Source organism: Temnothorax americanus, unplaced genomic scaffold (genome assembly GCF_048541705.1).
Source record: "Temnothorax americanus isolate GAGA-0224 unplaced genomic scaffold, ASM4854170v1 Scaffold10, whole genome shotgun sequence".
Classification (NCBI taxonomy): domain Eukaryota; kingdom Metazoa; phylum Arthropoda; class Insecta; order Hymenoptera; family Formicidae; genus Temnothorax; species Temnothorax americanus.
Genome location: NW_027509231.1, coordinates 1,219,579 through 1,232,382, shown reverse-complemented (window position 1 = coordinate 1,232,382; position 12,804 = coordinate 1,219,579). Strand labels below are relative to the sequence as shown.

Genomic DNA, 12,804 nt, shown 5'->3' with positions numbered 1-12,804 from the left:
TCCGGGTCCGGAGTCCGGAGTCCGTACGTCCGTACCGCCATAGTGATTCGCAATCCCTGTAATGGCGGTTCGTAGCAGCTTCGTAAACACAGGAGGATCCGGAAACGTTCCCGGCTAGGCCGTCGCCCGCGACAACATGTGAATTTCGTGAAACCGGCGTCTCTCGGATCCCCCCGTGATCGCCGCGACTGCTCCCTAGCGAGAACCTAACCTAACGAAAGCCTTTCAAGCGACGGTGAGTTTCACGGCGGTCGACACCGCTGCTACTATTCTCGTATATAAGCCGCTTCCTCATAAACTTTAGTATCGCTCGTCGTTTCTTCGGGCGGAACGATTTCTTTCTCGGGCGAAGTCCTACTCGCGTTTCCTCCCGGTCGAGTGTCCCCGGGGGTGGCGTGCCGCCACGAAAACGGATCTCGCACGATTTCCGTTCGATGACGATGTGTCATAGGAGCGGCTCGTGTTGATCCGACAGCATCAGGCCATCAGGCATGCACCTAGTGCGTGCGGCGCAATCATACGCGCGCGATCTTGTTCGGGTGTGCGTATTTTCGTCCTACGTCGCGCCACTATGAGCGAGGAGTCCAGGAAGATAGTGACGAGGTTCCACCCCATCCACGGCGAGAACATTCTCCTGTGCGAGGACAGCACGGTGGCAGTGCGCACCACAAGCTTTGCCAACTCGGTAGCCTTCAGCGAGAAGCCGTTGCAGCCAGGGGAGATCTTCCTCGTGGAGATCGAGAAGACGGAGAGGGGATGGAGCGGACACATGCGGCTGGGTCTCACCCTGATCGATCCGGCTTCGGTCAACAACAACCTGCCTCAATACGCGATGCCTAATCTGGTTCGACTGGGCAACACATGGATCCTCGCTATAACTAGGAATCAAACTATCTGGGACAACTTTGACGGTGGTCTATCATCTACATACACCTCTCTTACTGGTTAGTATCTGTTATATGAAATTACTATGATAATCTTGTAAAAATTCTATTTATGAATGTAACATTACTTTACTTGTGAAGGAAGTTTGTTAGAAAACGATATAATATGTTTGTAATATTGATACAAAAATTACTAGGATACAAAAAATAAAATAATAAAAGTATGAGAACATAATAAGAGCATTAACGATAATGGACACGTGTTTTAGATGCATTCCAATTTTGTAGCATATTTTATGCTTGCTGAATGTTATGTGCTTATCCATCATCAAAGGTATACCACCAGGAATACCAGCCAGAGAGAAGAAACTGGTCACGGATGGAGTCAACGTGCAAACGTCGCGCGGTGTTATTCCTTTCAACGCTCTCAAGCCAAATATAGACGGTTCTTCCCACTGCATCCTGCCTACGGATGCGGGCAGTCGTATCGGTATCATGTATGTGCCGCAAGCTGGTTGTCCCGATAAGGCAGAAATGCATTTCATTATCAACGGCGAGGATCAGGGTGTATGCGGAAAGGACATTCCTTATAAGGCGGGACCCTTGCGCGCGGTGGTGGATGTCTACGGTACCACGAAACAAGTTCGGATAGTTCAACTGTATGGAGGTGAATATCTATAATCTATATCTTACATTATAATTCTTGCTTCTTTTCTCAACGCGCTTTCTGTGTGTTTTCAGCAGTATCAACGCTACAGAGTGCATGCCGCGACGCTATATTGCAATACACCAAGAGGAACGCAGTCAATCTGCTCCCTTTGCCGAGACTATTGAAGGACTATTTGTTATATCAATCACAGTGAGAATCAGCTCATTCCGTTTTCGCATATATGTTTAGGAAGCAGTACCCGTTAATTTCTACATCTTTTTCCCAGTGATATTTTCAGTGTTTGGTATGTATATGCGTAATACATGTTCCATTAATTATCGATGACTGCCGGTACATGTGTCGACTCGAAACGTTCGTACGAATTTATTTGTTTCTATACATAACTTTTCGGAAGTGTATACGATAGAAACGGTTGACATCTACATAACGAAGGTTTGTTTTACTCGCGCGTTTTGAAGATTTTTCTGGGGTGGAAATACTAAATCATGATGTGTACATAGTGTAACGAAATGTTGATCGCTGCAAAATCGAGAAATTCAGCGAGATCGTATTGAAAGTTTAACTGTAAGTATCATTCGGAAATGATCATTATGAGACGTGATGACGCCATACATAAAAGTTAGGTATATTTTCGGGCAGTTACTTTCGCCCTACCTATATTTGCTGAGTTCTCTATTTATTATAAGATACGTAGGGTTAAGTTGCAATTGACACTGTTGTTAAATAAACAAAAACGAAGGATATTGATATAAGTATCCAAAGCAAACTTGTTTTACAAAATAAAGATATTTATAAGAAGAAAAAAAGAAAACTATATTCTATCGGCATCAGGATCCGATCTATCCAATCGATATATATCCTATAATATGTGAATATCTTATATTTTTTACTTGTTATATAATTACATCATTTAACATGATACATATAGTAACTCCATTAAAAATAAATCTATCTTCTTATATATTAGAGAATTAGTATGTTGCAGCTTAGTTCGTAGGGAAACACGTACTTAACAATACAATGTAAGCGATAAGTGCGCTTAGAAATGCCAACCATCCTATAAGCACTATAATGTATTTCCATGACGATGTTTTGCTATTCGATTGCACGAGGTCAGTATTGTCATCCACATCTACTTCTATTTTGGCTGTCGCGGCAGGATCCAGAATGCTGACTAAAAGAATTCGTCCAAATCGACTGCGCAAAATGAACGTCGTGCCGGCTGAGATCCACACGGGTGGCTCGGTAGTCAGTTCTTGCAGGTGTCGCAAAATACTGGTAAGGATGAGAGCGAACGTTGCTATCCCGAGAGAACTCTCGTAAAAGAAAACTGATAAAAAATATATTTATGATTTAATTCTTCTTTCTTTTCTCTCTGTTTCTTTCTTGTTATGCACAGCGAAACTAGGAAGTAAACTAAAAAGCTAGCGATAATAGTTAAATTAAGCATTTAATTAAATATATATAATTGGATAAACTAATTTTGCAGAAATTAATATTGAAATATTAATTGTTGAGAATCGAAGAATATTAAGATGGATAAATAGCGAATAGGTTTTTTTACTTGGTACTTTATTAAATTATATTTTGTTAAATACTTACGTATTTTGGGAGTGTTAATGCCGCTCTTTGGCATTTCCCAATGCACGTCTTGTATGCACAATAAATGACAAATGAAATTGAGATTAGCAATCACCATTCGCTCGAAAGATTTCGGTTCTAGCCACAATGTCATCAGAGTCATCACCATTAGCACTGTGAACATTATGTAAAATGTAACGCATCGAAATTAATAGGAGGAGGAAGTAAATGAAGTTAATTTATTTGCTCGTTGAAAATTAAGTTACCATCTATCAGTATATACATATGTTAAATTTAAATTATCAACAAATTGTTTTTACAAAATTTGATCGCGAGTTTTTATCAGATATGCTTTGAATAATAAAGAAAAGGATATTTTGCCATCAATAAAACAATATTAATCAATATTAATAAAAATCAATAAAATACGCAACACGTACATACCTATGGTAGGTGATATGTACGCAATGCGTATGATGCCCGAATGACTCTTCAGAATAAAGTGATAAGAAAGCATTTTGACGGTCGAACCCGAATTGTATTTGTATCTACTTTCCCATCTTGTTATATAAAGTTCCACTAAATCCCACTCGACATTCTTTGAATCTATACTTGCCCGTGACTGTAATTAAATTGGCAGATTAAAAATTAAAGAAAAGAACTTATAAGCATTACTAAAAAAAATCTAACTTTTTTATACACATGTTGCGCAAGTATTGCTTATCTCAGATACGAAATAAATCTGTTTTAATGGAAAATGAACAAATTATACCACATTTTGATTGGTAACAAGCTCGATCTCGTCACCGGAATGTGACCACGATCCGAATTGTATAGTGCAATTCAAAGTCTGATATGGCCACCACGTGTTATCTGAGGTACATTTTGTAGCATACTTTGCTGCCGTGAACCATCTAACTTCCCCCGACCTCGAGACCCAACAATTTAAAATATCGTGACTCGATGTGCTTTCTCCAATTCGTCTAAACATACAAATAATTTGATAAATTCCATTTAAACTCAATATCATTTTACAATTTGGGCATAGAAATTAGGAAAGGTATCAAGATATTTTCTACATCTCAGATTTGTTTTAACTTTTCGATGTAATTTTATTGATGCTTGTTGAGATCGTGTACGTTTAGCTCTAACAATTGTAAGTGAAATAAGTTAGGAGGTTTTAATAGAAGTCTTTTAATTGACGATACATTACTTGCTGTATTTAGTAATATTTAGAACATATTATAATTGTAGATAAATTAAATTTGGATTCTGATATTTAAAAATTAATATATTTATACAAGAAAGATTGATATTGATGTAATTATTGCTAAGTTTAAATGTTTTCTTAACTATTAAGGTATTATGGAAATGTATATTATATATTACATACTCGTTATGTATCAATACGTCAGGCACCCAAATTTGATAATCTGTTACAGGTACCCATTTGATGTCGTCAAATTCTGCAGGGTCCCACGTTAAATGCGAATCATTCCATGACTGTCCAAACAAAATATTAATATAAAACTCAAACGTTATGTTTAGAAACTTGTAAAGTACTATTTATATACGTAAATTTACCATTGAGATCCACGTATGCAATAGGAAGGTTTGATCTCTTATAATCTATAAAATAAATTAATAGTTTTAAATTTGGTTTTCTAGATTTTCTTTTGTAAATTACAGCATATTTTCAACTAATTTGAAGTTTACTTACGTCGTATTCAAAGAAGAATGGCTTCAGCCAAAAAATCACACGCGTTATGTTATTATTGTTCTGTACCGGTCTTACATCGGAATCGTATTCGCAAAGAAGATGCCTTTTTAATTTCACCATAGTTGATTTGGTCTCGGCACTACAACTGCTGTCCGCTATCACGTCGGTGCACACGATATCGAGGATAAACAGCAGGATAGGAAAGAAACCCATTCTGCCCATTTTGAATAGCTACACGACGAACGGATCTACAACGACTGAATCGCTTAGCGATGGATTATGTGAAAGGAGAACGATAATTATACGCCCAGTGAAATGTAAAACTGCAGATCACGAAGACCGCCCCCTCAACAATAAGCTCTTATCAACAATAGAAATTGTTTTATCTTTTTTTTTAATCATGAACATGAGAGACACATTTTCCGAAAGCACAAAATTACCTTAACTATATATGAATTTTTTTATTTTAAATTATTTTATTCATTTTAAACTTAAAGTTAGAAAATGTAGCATATATGTAATATTTATAATTTTTATAATAAAAGAATTAAATTGAAAACCATTGTGACAATAATATTATTTAGTATTTATATTATTACAAATATAGAAAATTTTTAAGTAGATGGATAAAAATAATGGAATTAAAAACGGTTATAATATATAATGATCCAGAAAATTGAATTTAAAACTAACTTATTTTTATATTAATAACATTATCTTCACTGATTTTTCTTATTACAGCATTTTTAACAAATTTTATGTAACAATATTATTCTTTTATTTTAAATAGCTCTCCCGATAGGACACTTTTTTGAATATACTTATGCAATTGTAATTAAACATCTAAAATTACATAAATTGTTCGAATAAAGGAGTATCACTAACGAAATTTAACAAGGAAGGAATAAAAAGACGAGGTACATTTTATTTAAAAATGCAAATAATTATTTATTTTGATCTTCCACAAAATGGCAAACAGAACATATTGTTTAAAAGGATTTCGAACGTTATGGAGAACGTTTTGATTGCACCATTGATTAATTTGCTCCTGAAGGTACAAGAGTGATTAAGATGATAACATAGGTGAGGATCACACAGAAGAATGACAACCACTCAACGATAGCGGCGAAATGTCTCCAGGACGATTCTTTCATCCTCATTCCGGACTTTGGAAGATCCGAGCTGTCTTCAGCCACTATACCTCCACCTGCTATCTTAGATTCCTCGTCGTTCAAGACCAAAAATCGACCAGCCCTGTTGCTCAAGATGAACGTCGTCGTAGAAAACATCCAACTTGGCATCTCCATGCTCATGCTTTGCAGTTTACGTAACAAGGCTGTCAGAATTAACGCGAATGTAGCCAATGCCAAGGAATCGCGGTAGAACAGCACTGCAGGATGAATGTAAGAAATGTAACTTGTTATTTGTAATTTAAATCATGTACTTTTGCGTGTAATTCTGGTAATTGATTCTAGATTCTATTTTATCTTAATTTTTAATTCGAATACTATCTTTTTCATTGTATTAAATAATATTTGAACAATATTTATATTGGATAATTATTGATACGATAAGATTTCATTTCAAAGTTATGAAATTGAAATGTCTCTTTCTTTCAGATTTAACTTAGGATATTTTTTAATTGTTAATTCATATTGTTAATTATGACATTCTTTGTGGTTTTGATACTCACTTATATTAGGAGGATTAACGCCATTGTACGGCACTAACCAGTGTAAATCGAACATGCAGAGTAAGTGGCAAATAAAATTTACGCTCGCGATTGCTACTCGTTCAACCGATCTTGAATCCAACCAGAGCACCGTCAGAGTGAGGAATATCAAAGCTAGAAAAGACATTCATGATCTAAGTATATATACAATTACCATGCAAGTTTGTTTTTGCAAACAATTGGTTACCGATGGCTGGTGTGACGTAAGATCTATGATTTATGTCGTTATGCCGTGTCAATAAAAATGTGTAATCGATTTTTGGAAAAGTATCGTTTGGACAACATTTATATTTTTTAACAATTTTCTCTGCGTTTAACAATTTCAAGTCCCACTCTGTGCTATTCTCGTAGCCATTCATGTTAACCTATGTATATAAATGTAGTTAAATATATAGTTATTTTTTTATTTTTTTATTTTAACATTATTAAAATATATATAAATTTATTTATAAATAAAATTTATAAAAATGAAAGAAAAGAGGCGAAAATACGGTACAGATCTCTCAAAAATATCTGAAATTAAAACAAAGAGACAAAGAAAGATATTTTTTTTTATTCTATATTTTAATTTAATAACTTTTAGATGAAATTTTTGCCAGCAATTTTACAATATATCGCCCGCATTAACTTAAGGTGCGTATAAGTTAATTTTATAATGCATAATTTTTTATCAAAAGTAATTCGGAAAAAATTATGTATGGAAAAGATTTATTATTGCAGTTTTGTAAGTCAAGTAATTCACGTACTCCGGTTCCGTCTAGATGGACATCGATTTCCTCTCCTGTATGCGACCATGAGCCGAGTGTGATATTACACGTGTGCTGGTCGTGAGGCCAATAAGTATAATCAGGATCGCATTTTGAAATATATTTTACAGACGGCACGCAAATGACCGAGCCCGTATTAAAAAGTAAACATTCTGTGTCGAAAGTCGAGTGTTCATCATTCGACATATCGCCACTAAAAGAACCGACCAAGTATTTGTAATCGCATTTGTATAACGTAATTGAGTGCTAATATAAAAATAAGAATTGAAAAGTCTATCTTAAATAGCAAATAATTTATCATAAATAATAGAGAAAATAGAAAATAAAAATCTAAATTAAAGTATAAATTTATTTTAATTTAAAAAGATAAGATGAATCAAATAATTCTTCCAAATTTTTTGTTTATATCTGATCAGATTTACAAATCAGATTCCCTTCTCTCGCTACATGCTCTATTTTAATTTTTCTCTAATTTATTAATGTTAGTGTAACGCAATTAATAACGATAATATAAGGATAACTTACGAGTTATAAATATGCAAATCGGGTAACCAAATATCGTAGGATTTCACGTGAATATAAGTAATTCCATTATAATCACTCGATGTCCAGGTAAGATACGTGTCCGTCCAAGACTATTAATTAAATATCTTATTCAAATAAAAGAATGTGGTACGATAAGTAAAATAATCTAGACTCACCAATGACATCCAGCTATGAAGCGTCAGTATACCCTCCCCGGCCTGTAAATAAAATTAATTAATTTTCCTTATATACTATTTAATTGCGAAATATGAACCAGAAAAGATGAATGTTACACTTTAGATAAAAGTAATTTATTTTTTGACACATAAAATATATATTTTAATTAATTAATTTAAATTAAGACATGTGTGTGTCCTATGTCAGAAAATAAAAATTGTAAGTTTACTAAAATATAATAGTTCGAATAACAAAGTTCCCGCTAATAACCTATTCTTTTTCGAAATATTATATTTAGAATGTAACATACTTTAGCACTATAGCTACTGACTTTACAATCACGTAATGTAATTTATCACTTAATAATTTACGATGATGCACTTACGAATTCCATCATTTTCGGCATCAGTTTGAGAGTCACGTTGATAACTGTTTTATGATGGTTCGGACGAACAGTGAAATCATAATCGCAAAAGAGATACTTTTTAAGACGCAACAGCGGTGTCGTACTTTCCAAATCTTTGCACCCCCGTGTTACAACTGTGTCTGAATGTGGTGCAACATTGATAATATAAGCTAAAAAAGAAAATATAGATTTACATTAAAATTGAATTAATATAATATCATATTTGATCAATCAAATTATTTTAATGTAAATATTACTTTTGACAATTAAAAACGGAGAGGGACTTTGAGAGTTCAACACGGTTGACGGTACACAAATCAACGTTATATTGATCTTTAATAACTAATAATATATACATAATAAATCCGACGTTTCGGCTCCGCTTCGAACCATTTCAGCGCTGCGGTAACAATTAAATGAAAATGATCATGTTTTGCGGAGAGAAATAATAAGTAACTTCAAAATTTGATGAATTCACCAAGCCGCCTTTTTTTTACTTGTCACTTGTTAATTTCATTATCAAGAGAATCCCTTGTTATTTATCCAATTATTAGAATATTACTTTTTATTAAAATATTTCTTAAAAGCTTTAACGATAACAAAAATTATTTTTAAACATACTTAATTGATGACATGCGCTTAATTATTGAATGTAGAAAAATATATGTAATGAAACACAATTATTATTATTTTACTGAAGATTATATAACGTACCAAATTGACCATGCCAGAGAATTAGGAAAAATCCGAACACTTGTATTATTCTCATCTTGATCGGAACAAGCCAACGACTCTGATTTAACTAATCCTCTTTATAGCAGCTTAACAATCAAACGCCTCATGAAATCCGAAACTGCTGATATATTGGACGCCCCCAAGGTATCGATACTTGAGAGTTACACGACACAACCAATTAAATAAAAACAATCTTGTACGGTCCGGAATATTAATCAATTAAAGCTCTTGAAATTCCTCGCAAACAGTAAATTTGAATCAAATTTTTCCCAAAAATAGTTCTTAATATGAAATACCTACAGTGATATTTTTTATACTTATTAAAAATGTTGAAATTAAGAAAGGCAAATCTAACAAGTGAATTTAATATGAACGCTTAATTCTGGGACTGCCTGTGTGTAATTGTACATCTAAAAATAACACTTCTGGTAAGTGTTATTTTTTATTTTTTCTAAAGATATTATAGAATCTCTTTTTTCGTTTGTTTTTATTTAGTTGCTACATTAAACCATGTTTCGAAATATAAATTAGTAAAAAGAAATAAATCGAAAATTTGATTCAAGTTGATTCTAACGTAGATACTTTTTTCGAAGAAGTAATTTAGGAAAACGTTAATCGGAATAACAAATAAGAAGATCGATGCGCGTGACAATTATTTAATCGATTTGTTTATTTTTATGTTACAGAAAATATCCACGCAGGAAAGAGCATCAGCTTCGCATCGAGGGAACGCGAAGGACACCCCAAGCAGCGTGAGAGAAAGTGGAGGCCTGGGAGAGGCATCAGGCGCCGGCGGAACAACATGCGGTAAATATAATTAATTGGTTTATACATATTTTGTCTTTCGCGATAGTTTAACCAATCGGTTTTTTAATCGAATAGTAAAGTTAGCCAGAGAGTAGAAATTAAAAAAGAGTTTAATTTTTAAAATTCTATTTAAAATTCTTGTGTTCAGTGTAAATAGAGTATACTTTCAAGAAGTTAAACGTGATTTTTTTATTAAATTCGTTTAACGAATTAAAATATAGAATTCGGTGTTTTACGTTCGGTAATTATTTTCCGAAATACTGACTGTCTCCTTTCTTTTCTGCTCTAATTTGGATTGTATGTTTGATTGTTACAGAATCATCGTAGCGACGTTGCAGATACAGCTCCGCTGCTGCGCATCGGGGTCGGTGAGTCGATGATTATAATTTTATATTTGAGGTATCGAATCTATGATATTTACATCAAATATTTTGCAAAGACCTTTTTGTAAAATTACGACAGTATTTTGTTATATATATTACGTTTTATAAATTCGCCGCCTTAAAATGGGTTAACTGGAACTGAATAGTATTAACATTTTATAGTTCTGGATAAATTATATATAGATTCATTTATTGTACATTCGACCTTTATAAATTATATCTCAAATATCTTTCAAGATAAAATGTTACATAAATTGGTGCAAAAATGCAATATATATATATATATATATATACGCTTATAGATATTTTTAGCCTACATATATCGCGGTCGAAGATAAAATACCCTTGCAATATTTTAATCATTTATTGTTGGTACATATATACATATATATATATATATATATATATATATATATATATATAGTCATTTAATGATAAATATAACCCATATATAATCTGTTTAACAAAATCATTTGTTCAATTAATTTGTTCGCAATCACATGGATTGAAATTATTTATATTCCAATATCTCGCCAATTTTAACCTAAACATTTTCAGTTTATCCATATTAATATATATAAAGAACTATGCGCATTCACCGATGTCGATCGCTTATTTTTCCATGCATATGCACACGCACGTGTGATACGTATATAGATAAGTACGTATATACTCACTGCGCACCACGTTGCGTACGCGAACCGTACTCTCCTTATTAGTCTCAAGGTGGAAACGGGGGTTGCGCATGACCGTGAAGAGAAATTTTCGTGAATCGATAATACGCGACCAGCTGTAGCAACGGATTAGTCACGTGGACAGCTTGTACATACGTCGTTGCTTGATTCATCAGCGGGCAACCCCCGAAGCCACCTCCGCTCTTCCTCGCTTTTCAGCATTCTCGTGAAATTCGATACTTAATTTATATAATTTATAATTTACATAATTGACATATTATCCTGGAAAACCGTGTTCTAGTGATATACATTTCTTTTAACATCCGGTCATGATCCTGGCGAGAATTTTTTATGAGCTCGCATTCCGATAGATCAACAAATCATGATTTCACAATCGCTTAATATCGTTTGTCGTTCTCTCGCGATTACAGCGATTACGGAGATTGCAGAGAAAGAGAGAAAAAAAGGAGGACGAAGTAGGTAGAGAATGTATACGGAGGATCGGCATCGGGATTGCTGCAATAGCGAACGTAAAGAAGACAACTCTCTCTCTTCACTGGTCGGGAACGATAGAATTACTGTAAAACAGCACGCTTGTCTCTCGCTATATAATTGTCGCGTATGTATACGTCTTGAAACAAAGTACAAGACCAAGACAAAAGCGAACTTCGAGCGACATTGGGCTATCAGATGCGACACGGGTGCGACTCGTCATCCCCGCGGCTGCAGAGTGTTAGCTCATTATTAGGTCGCCTTTCTTGACATACAGCCGGCGGTATCATCACCCTCCGTTCCTCCTCCGAGTCGATGCTTCGTCTTGAAAGCGCGACTGACTTATCACTCGCAAGATCCTATGATATTCGCGATGATTTCGATATTCAAATAGAAAATCTCGGAATTCGATCGGCTGTTGCAGCTTCTTTTTCGGCGATTTTCTCTGTCAAAGTTAATCTCGCTTCTCGCAATCCAGGTTCTTTAATTCTTAGAGACACATTGTCTCTATTTTATAAAGCATTCGATTTGTAGGTGATGTTAGATTCTTGTATTTACCTATAGTCTCTTGACGCTTTATTTAAATAATTTTGATTTCACGAATTGACTTTTTTGATAAATTTTCCCTAATTTGATGACTATTCTTTTTGTGTATCCGTACTATAACACATTCGACGCCTCATCTATCTTTAAACTTAGGGTTTTGATTTTTAAATTTCTTGAACTTTAGCTTCGTACAATCTACCATCATATCGTCAGATATGCCACTTCGATTTTATCAGCAAGCATAGTTGCAATAAATATGCTCTTGCATCTTACAAAAGACTGAGACAAGTTGCATAGTACAATAAAAAAATATGAAAACATTTTTATTAGTATATTACATCTATATATTATTAAACGATAATAGTAAATACTTCTCTGATTCGGTAATTATAAAAAATAAAAAATAAAAAATATTTCTCGCGGCTGCTTATATATAACAAAATCTTCCTGTTACTATTTACAAAATCTTTTTACAATTTTGCCACGTTTCGCTTTATTCACAATCGATATTTATATTGAACATTGTTTCTATTATCCCGAAATTAAATTATATGCGTATGCCTATCCGAATAAGCAACAAAATATTATTCATGAGCCTCGCGATTTTCATCGATACTCCATTCGAGCAGATCTATCAATCACAATCTTACAATAAAATAATAGAGCCACTAATATGTGGTAGAGTTATGCTAATGTCCCTCCGCT

General features: G+C 33.9%; 3 protein-coding genes and 1 long non-coding RNA gene across 7 annotated transcripts; 2 read left to right on the top strand and 2 right to left on the bottom strand.

Moving 5' to 3' along the window:
- Nucleotides 1–39: 39 nt before the first annotated feature.
- On the top strand, nt 40–2,365 carry LOC143901233 (neuralized-like protein 2). 3 transcript variants are annotated; one of them, XM_077413366.1, is made up of 3 exons: nt 40–944; nt 1,231–1,551; nt 1,626–2,365. In XM_077413366.1, exons 1-3 carry the CDS (start codon nt 572–574, stop codon nt 1,745–1,747), a joined length of 816 nt encoding a protein of 271 aa, XP_077269492.1. In that variant the 5' UTR covers nt 40–571; the 3' UTR covers nt 1,748–2,365. The 3 variants fall into 3 exon arrangements, with proteins under 3 accessions (XP_077269492.1, XP_077269481.1, XP_077269487.1); XM_077413355.1 differs by having other exon boundaries at nt 44–944; nt 1,219–1,551; XM_077413361.1 differs by having other exon boundaries at nt 45–944; nt 1,219–1,551; nt 1,629–2,365.
- Nucleotides 2,029–5,301, bottom strand: LOC143901228 (5-hydroxytryptamine receptor 3A-like). The gene is made up of 7 exons (XM_077413341.1): nt 4,856–5,301; nt 4,720–4,764; nt 4,529–4,638; nt 3,908–4,118; nt 3,580–3,757; nt 3,157–3,309; nt 2,029–2,884 (listed from the first exon to the last, which is right to left on the bottom strand). The coding sequence occupies exons 1-7, from the start codon at nt 5,075–5,077 to the stop codon at nt 2,541–2,543; spliced, it is 1,263 nt and encodes a 420-aa protein (XP_077269467.1). The 5' UTR covers nt 5,078–5,301; the 3' UTR covers nt 2,029–2,540.
- A 464-nt stretch (nt 5,302–5,765) lies between these two features.
- Nucleotides 5,766–12,753, bottom strand: LOC143901634 (acetylcholine receptor subunit alpha-like 2). Of its 2 annotated transcripts, none has more exons than XM_077414063.1 (8): nt 11,065–12,753; nt 8,442–8,632; nt 8,056–8,097; nt 7,880–7,989; nt 7,334–7,547; nt 6,775–6,952; nt 6,549–6,701; nt 5,766–6,245 (listed from the first exon to the last, which is right to left on the bottom strand). In XM_077414063.1, exons 1-8 carry the CDS (start codon nt 11,132–11,134, stop codon nt 5,893–5,895), a joined length of 1,311 nt encoding a protein of 436 aa, XP_077270189.1. In that variant the 5' UTR covers nt 11,135–12,753; the 3' UTR covers nt 5,766–5,892. The 2 variants fall into 2 exon arrangements, with proteins under 2 accessions (XP_077270189.1, XP_077270192.1); XM_077414066.1 differs by lacking the exon at nt 11,065–12,753 and adding an exon at nt 9,177–9,441 and having other exon boundaries at nt 5,767–6,245.
- Nucleotides 9,865–10,808, top strand: LOC143901661 (uncharacterized). The gene is made up of 2 exons (XR_013258149.1): nt 9,865–10,004; nt 10,321–10,808. It is a non-coding gene; the product is annotated as an uncharacterized LOC143901661 (long non-coding RNA).
- Nucleotides 12,754–12,804: the final 51 nt, after the last annotated feature.

What these genes read in the sequence shown, in the direction of transcription:
- LOC143901634 (XM_077414063.1), bottom strand. Translation starts at nt 11,134, where the DNA reads ATGCGCAACCCCCGTTTCCACCTTGAGACTAATAAGGAGAGTACGGTT. An exon ending in CGTACGCAACGTGGTGCGCA is followed by an intron (nt 8,633 to 11,064) that starts GTGAGTATATAC and finishes TTTCTTTTTTAG; the next exon opens with CTTATATTATCAATGTTGCA. An exon ending in TGCCGAAAATGATGGAATTC is followed by an intron (nt 8,098 to 8,441) that starts GTAAGTGCATCA and finishes TTTTATTTACAG; the next exon opens with GCCGGGGAGGGTATACTGAC.
- LOC143901228 (XM_077413341.1), bottom strand. Translation starts at nt 5,077, where the DNA reads ATGGGCAGAATGGGTTTCTTTCCTATCCTGCTGTTTATCCTCGATATC. An exon ending in GTACATATCACCTACCATAG is followed by an intron (nt 3,310 to 3,579) that starts GTATGTACGTGT and finishes TAATGTTCACAG; the next exon opens with TGCTAATGGTGATGACTCTG. An exon ending in CATTAACACTCCCAAAATAC is followed by an intron (nt 2,885 to 3,156) that starts GTAAGTATTTAA and finishes ATTTTTTATCAG; the next exon opens with TTTTCTTTTACGAGAGTTCT.
- LOC143901233 (XM_077413355.1), top strand. Translation starts at nt 572, where the DNA reads ATGAGCGAGGAGTCCAGGAAGATAGTGACGAGGTTCCACCCCATCCAC. An exon ending in TACATACACCTCTCTTACTG is followed by an intron (nt 945 to 1,218) that starts GTTAGTATCTGT and finishes CCATCATCAAAG; the next exon opens with GTATACCACCAGGAATACCA. An exon ending in GATAGTTCAACTGTATGGAG is followed by an intron (nt 1,552 to 1,625) that starts GTGAATATCTAT and finishes GTGTGTTTTCAG; the next exon opens with CAGTATCAACGCTACAGAGT.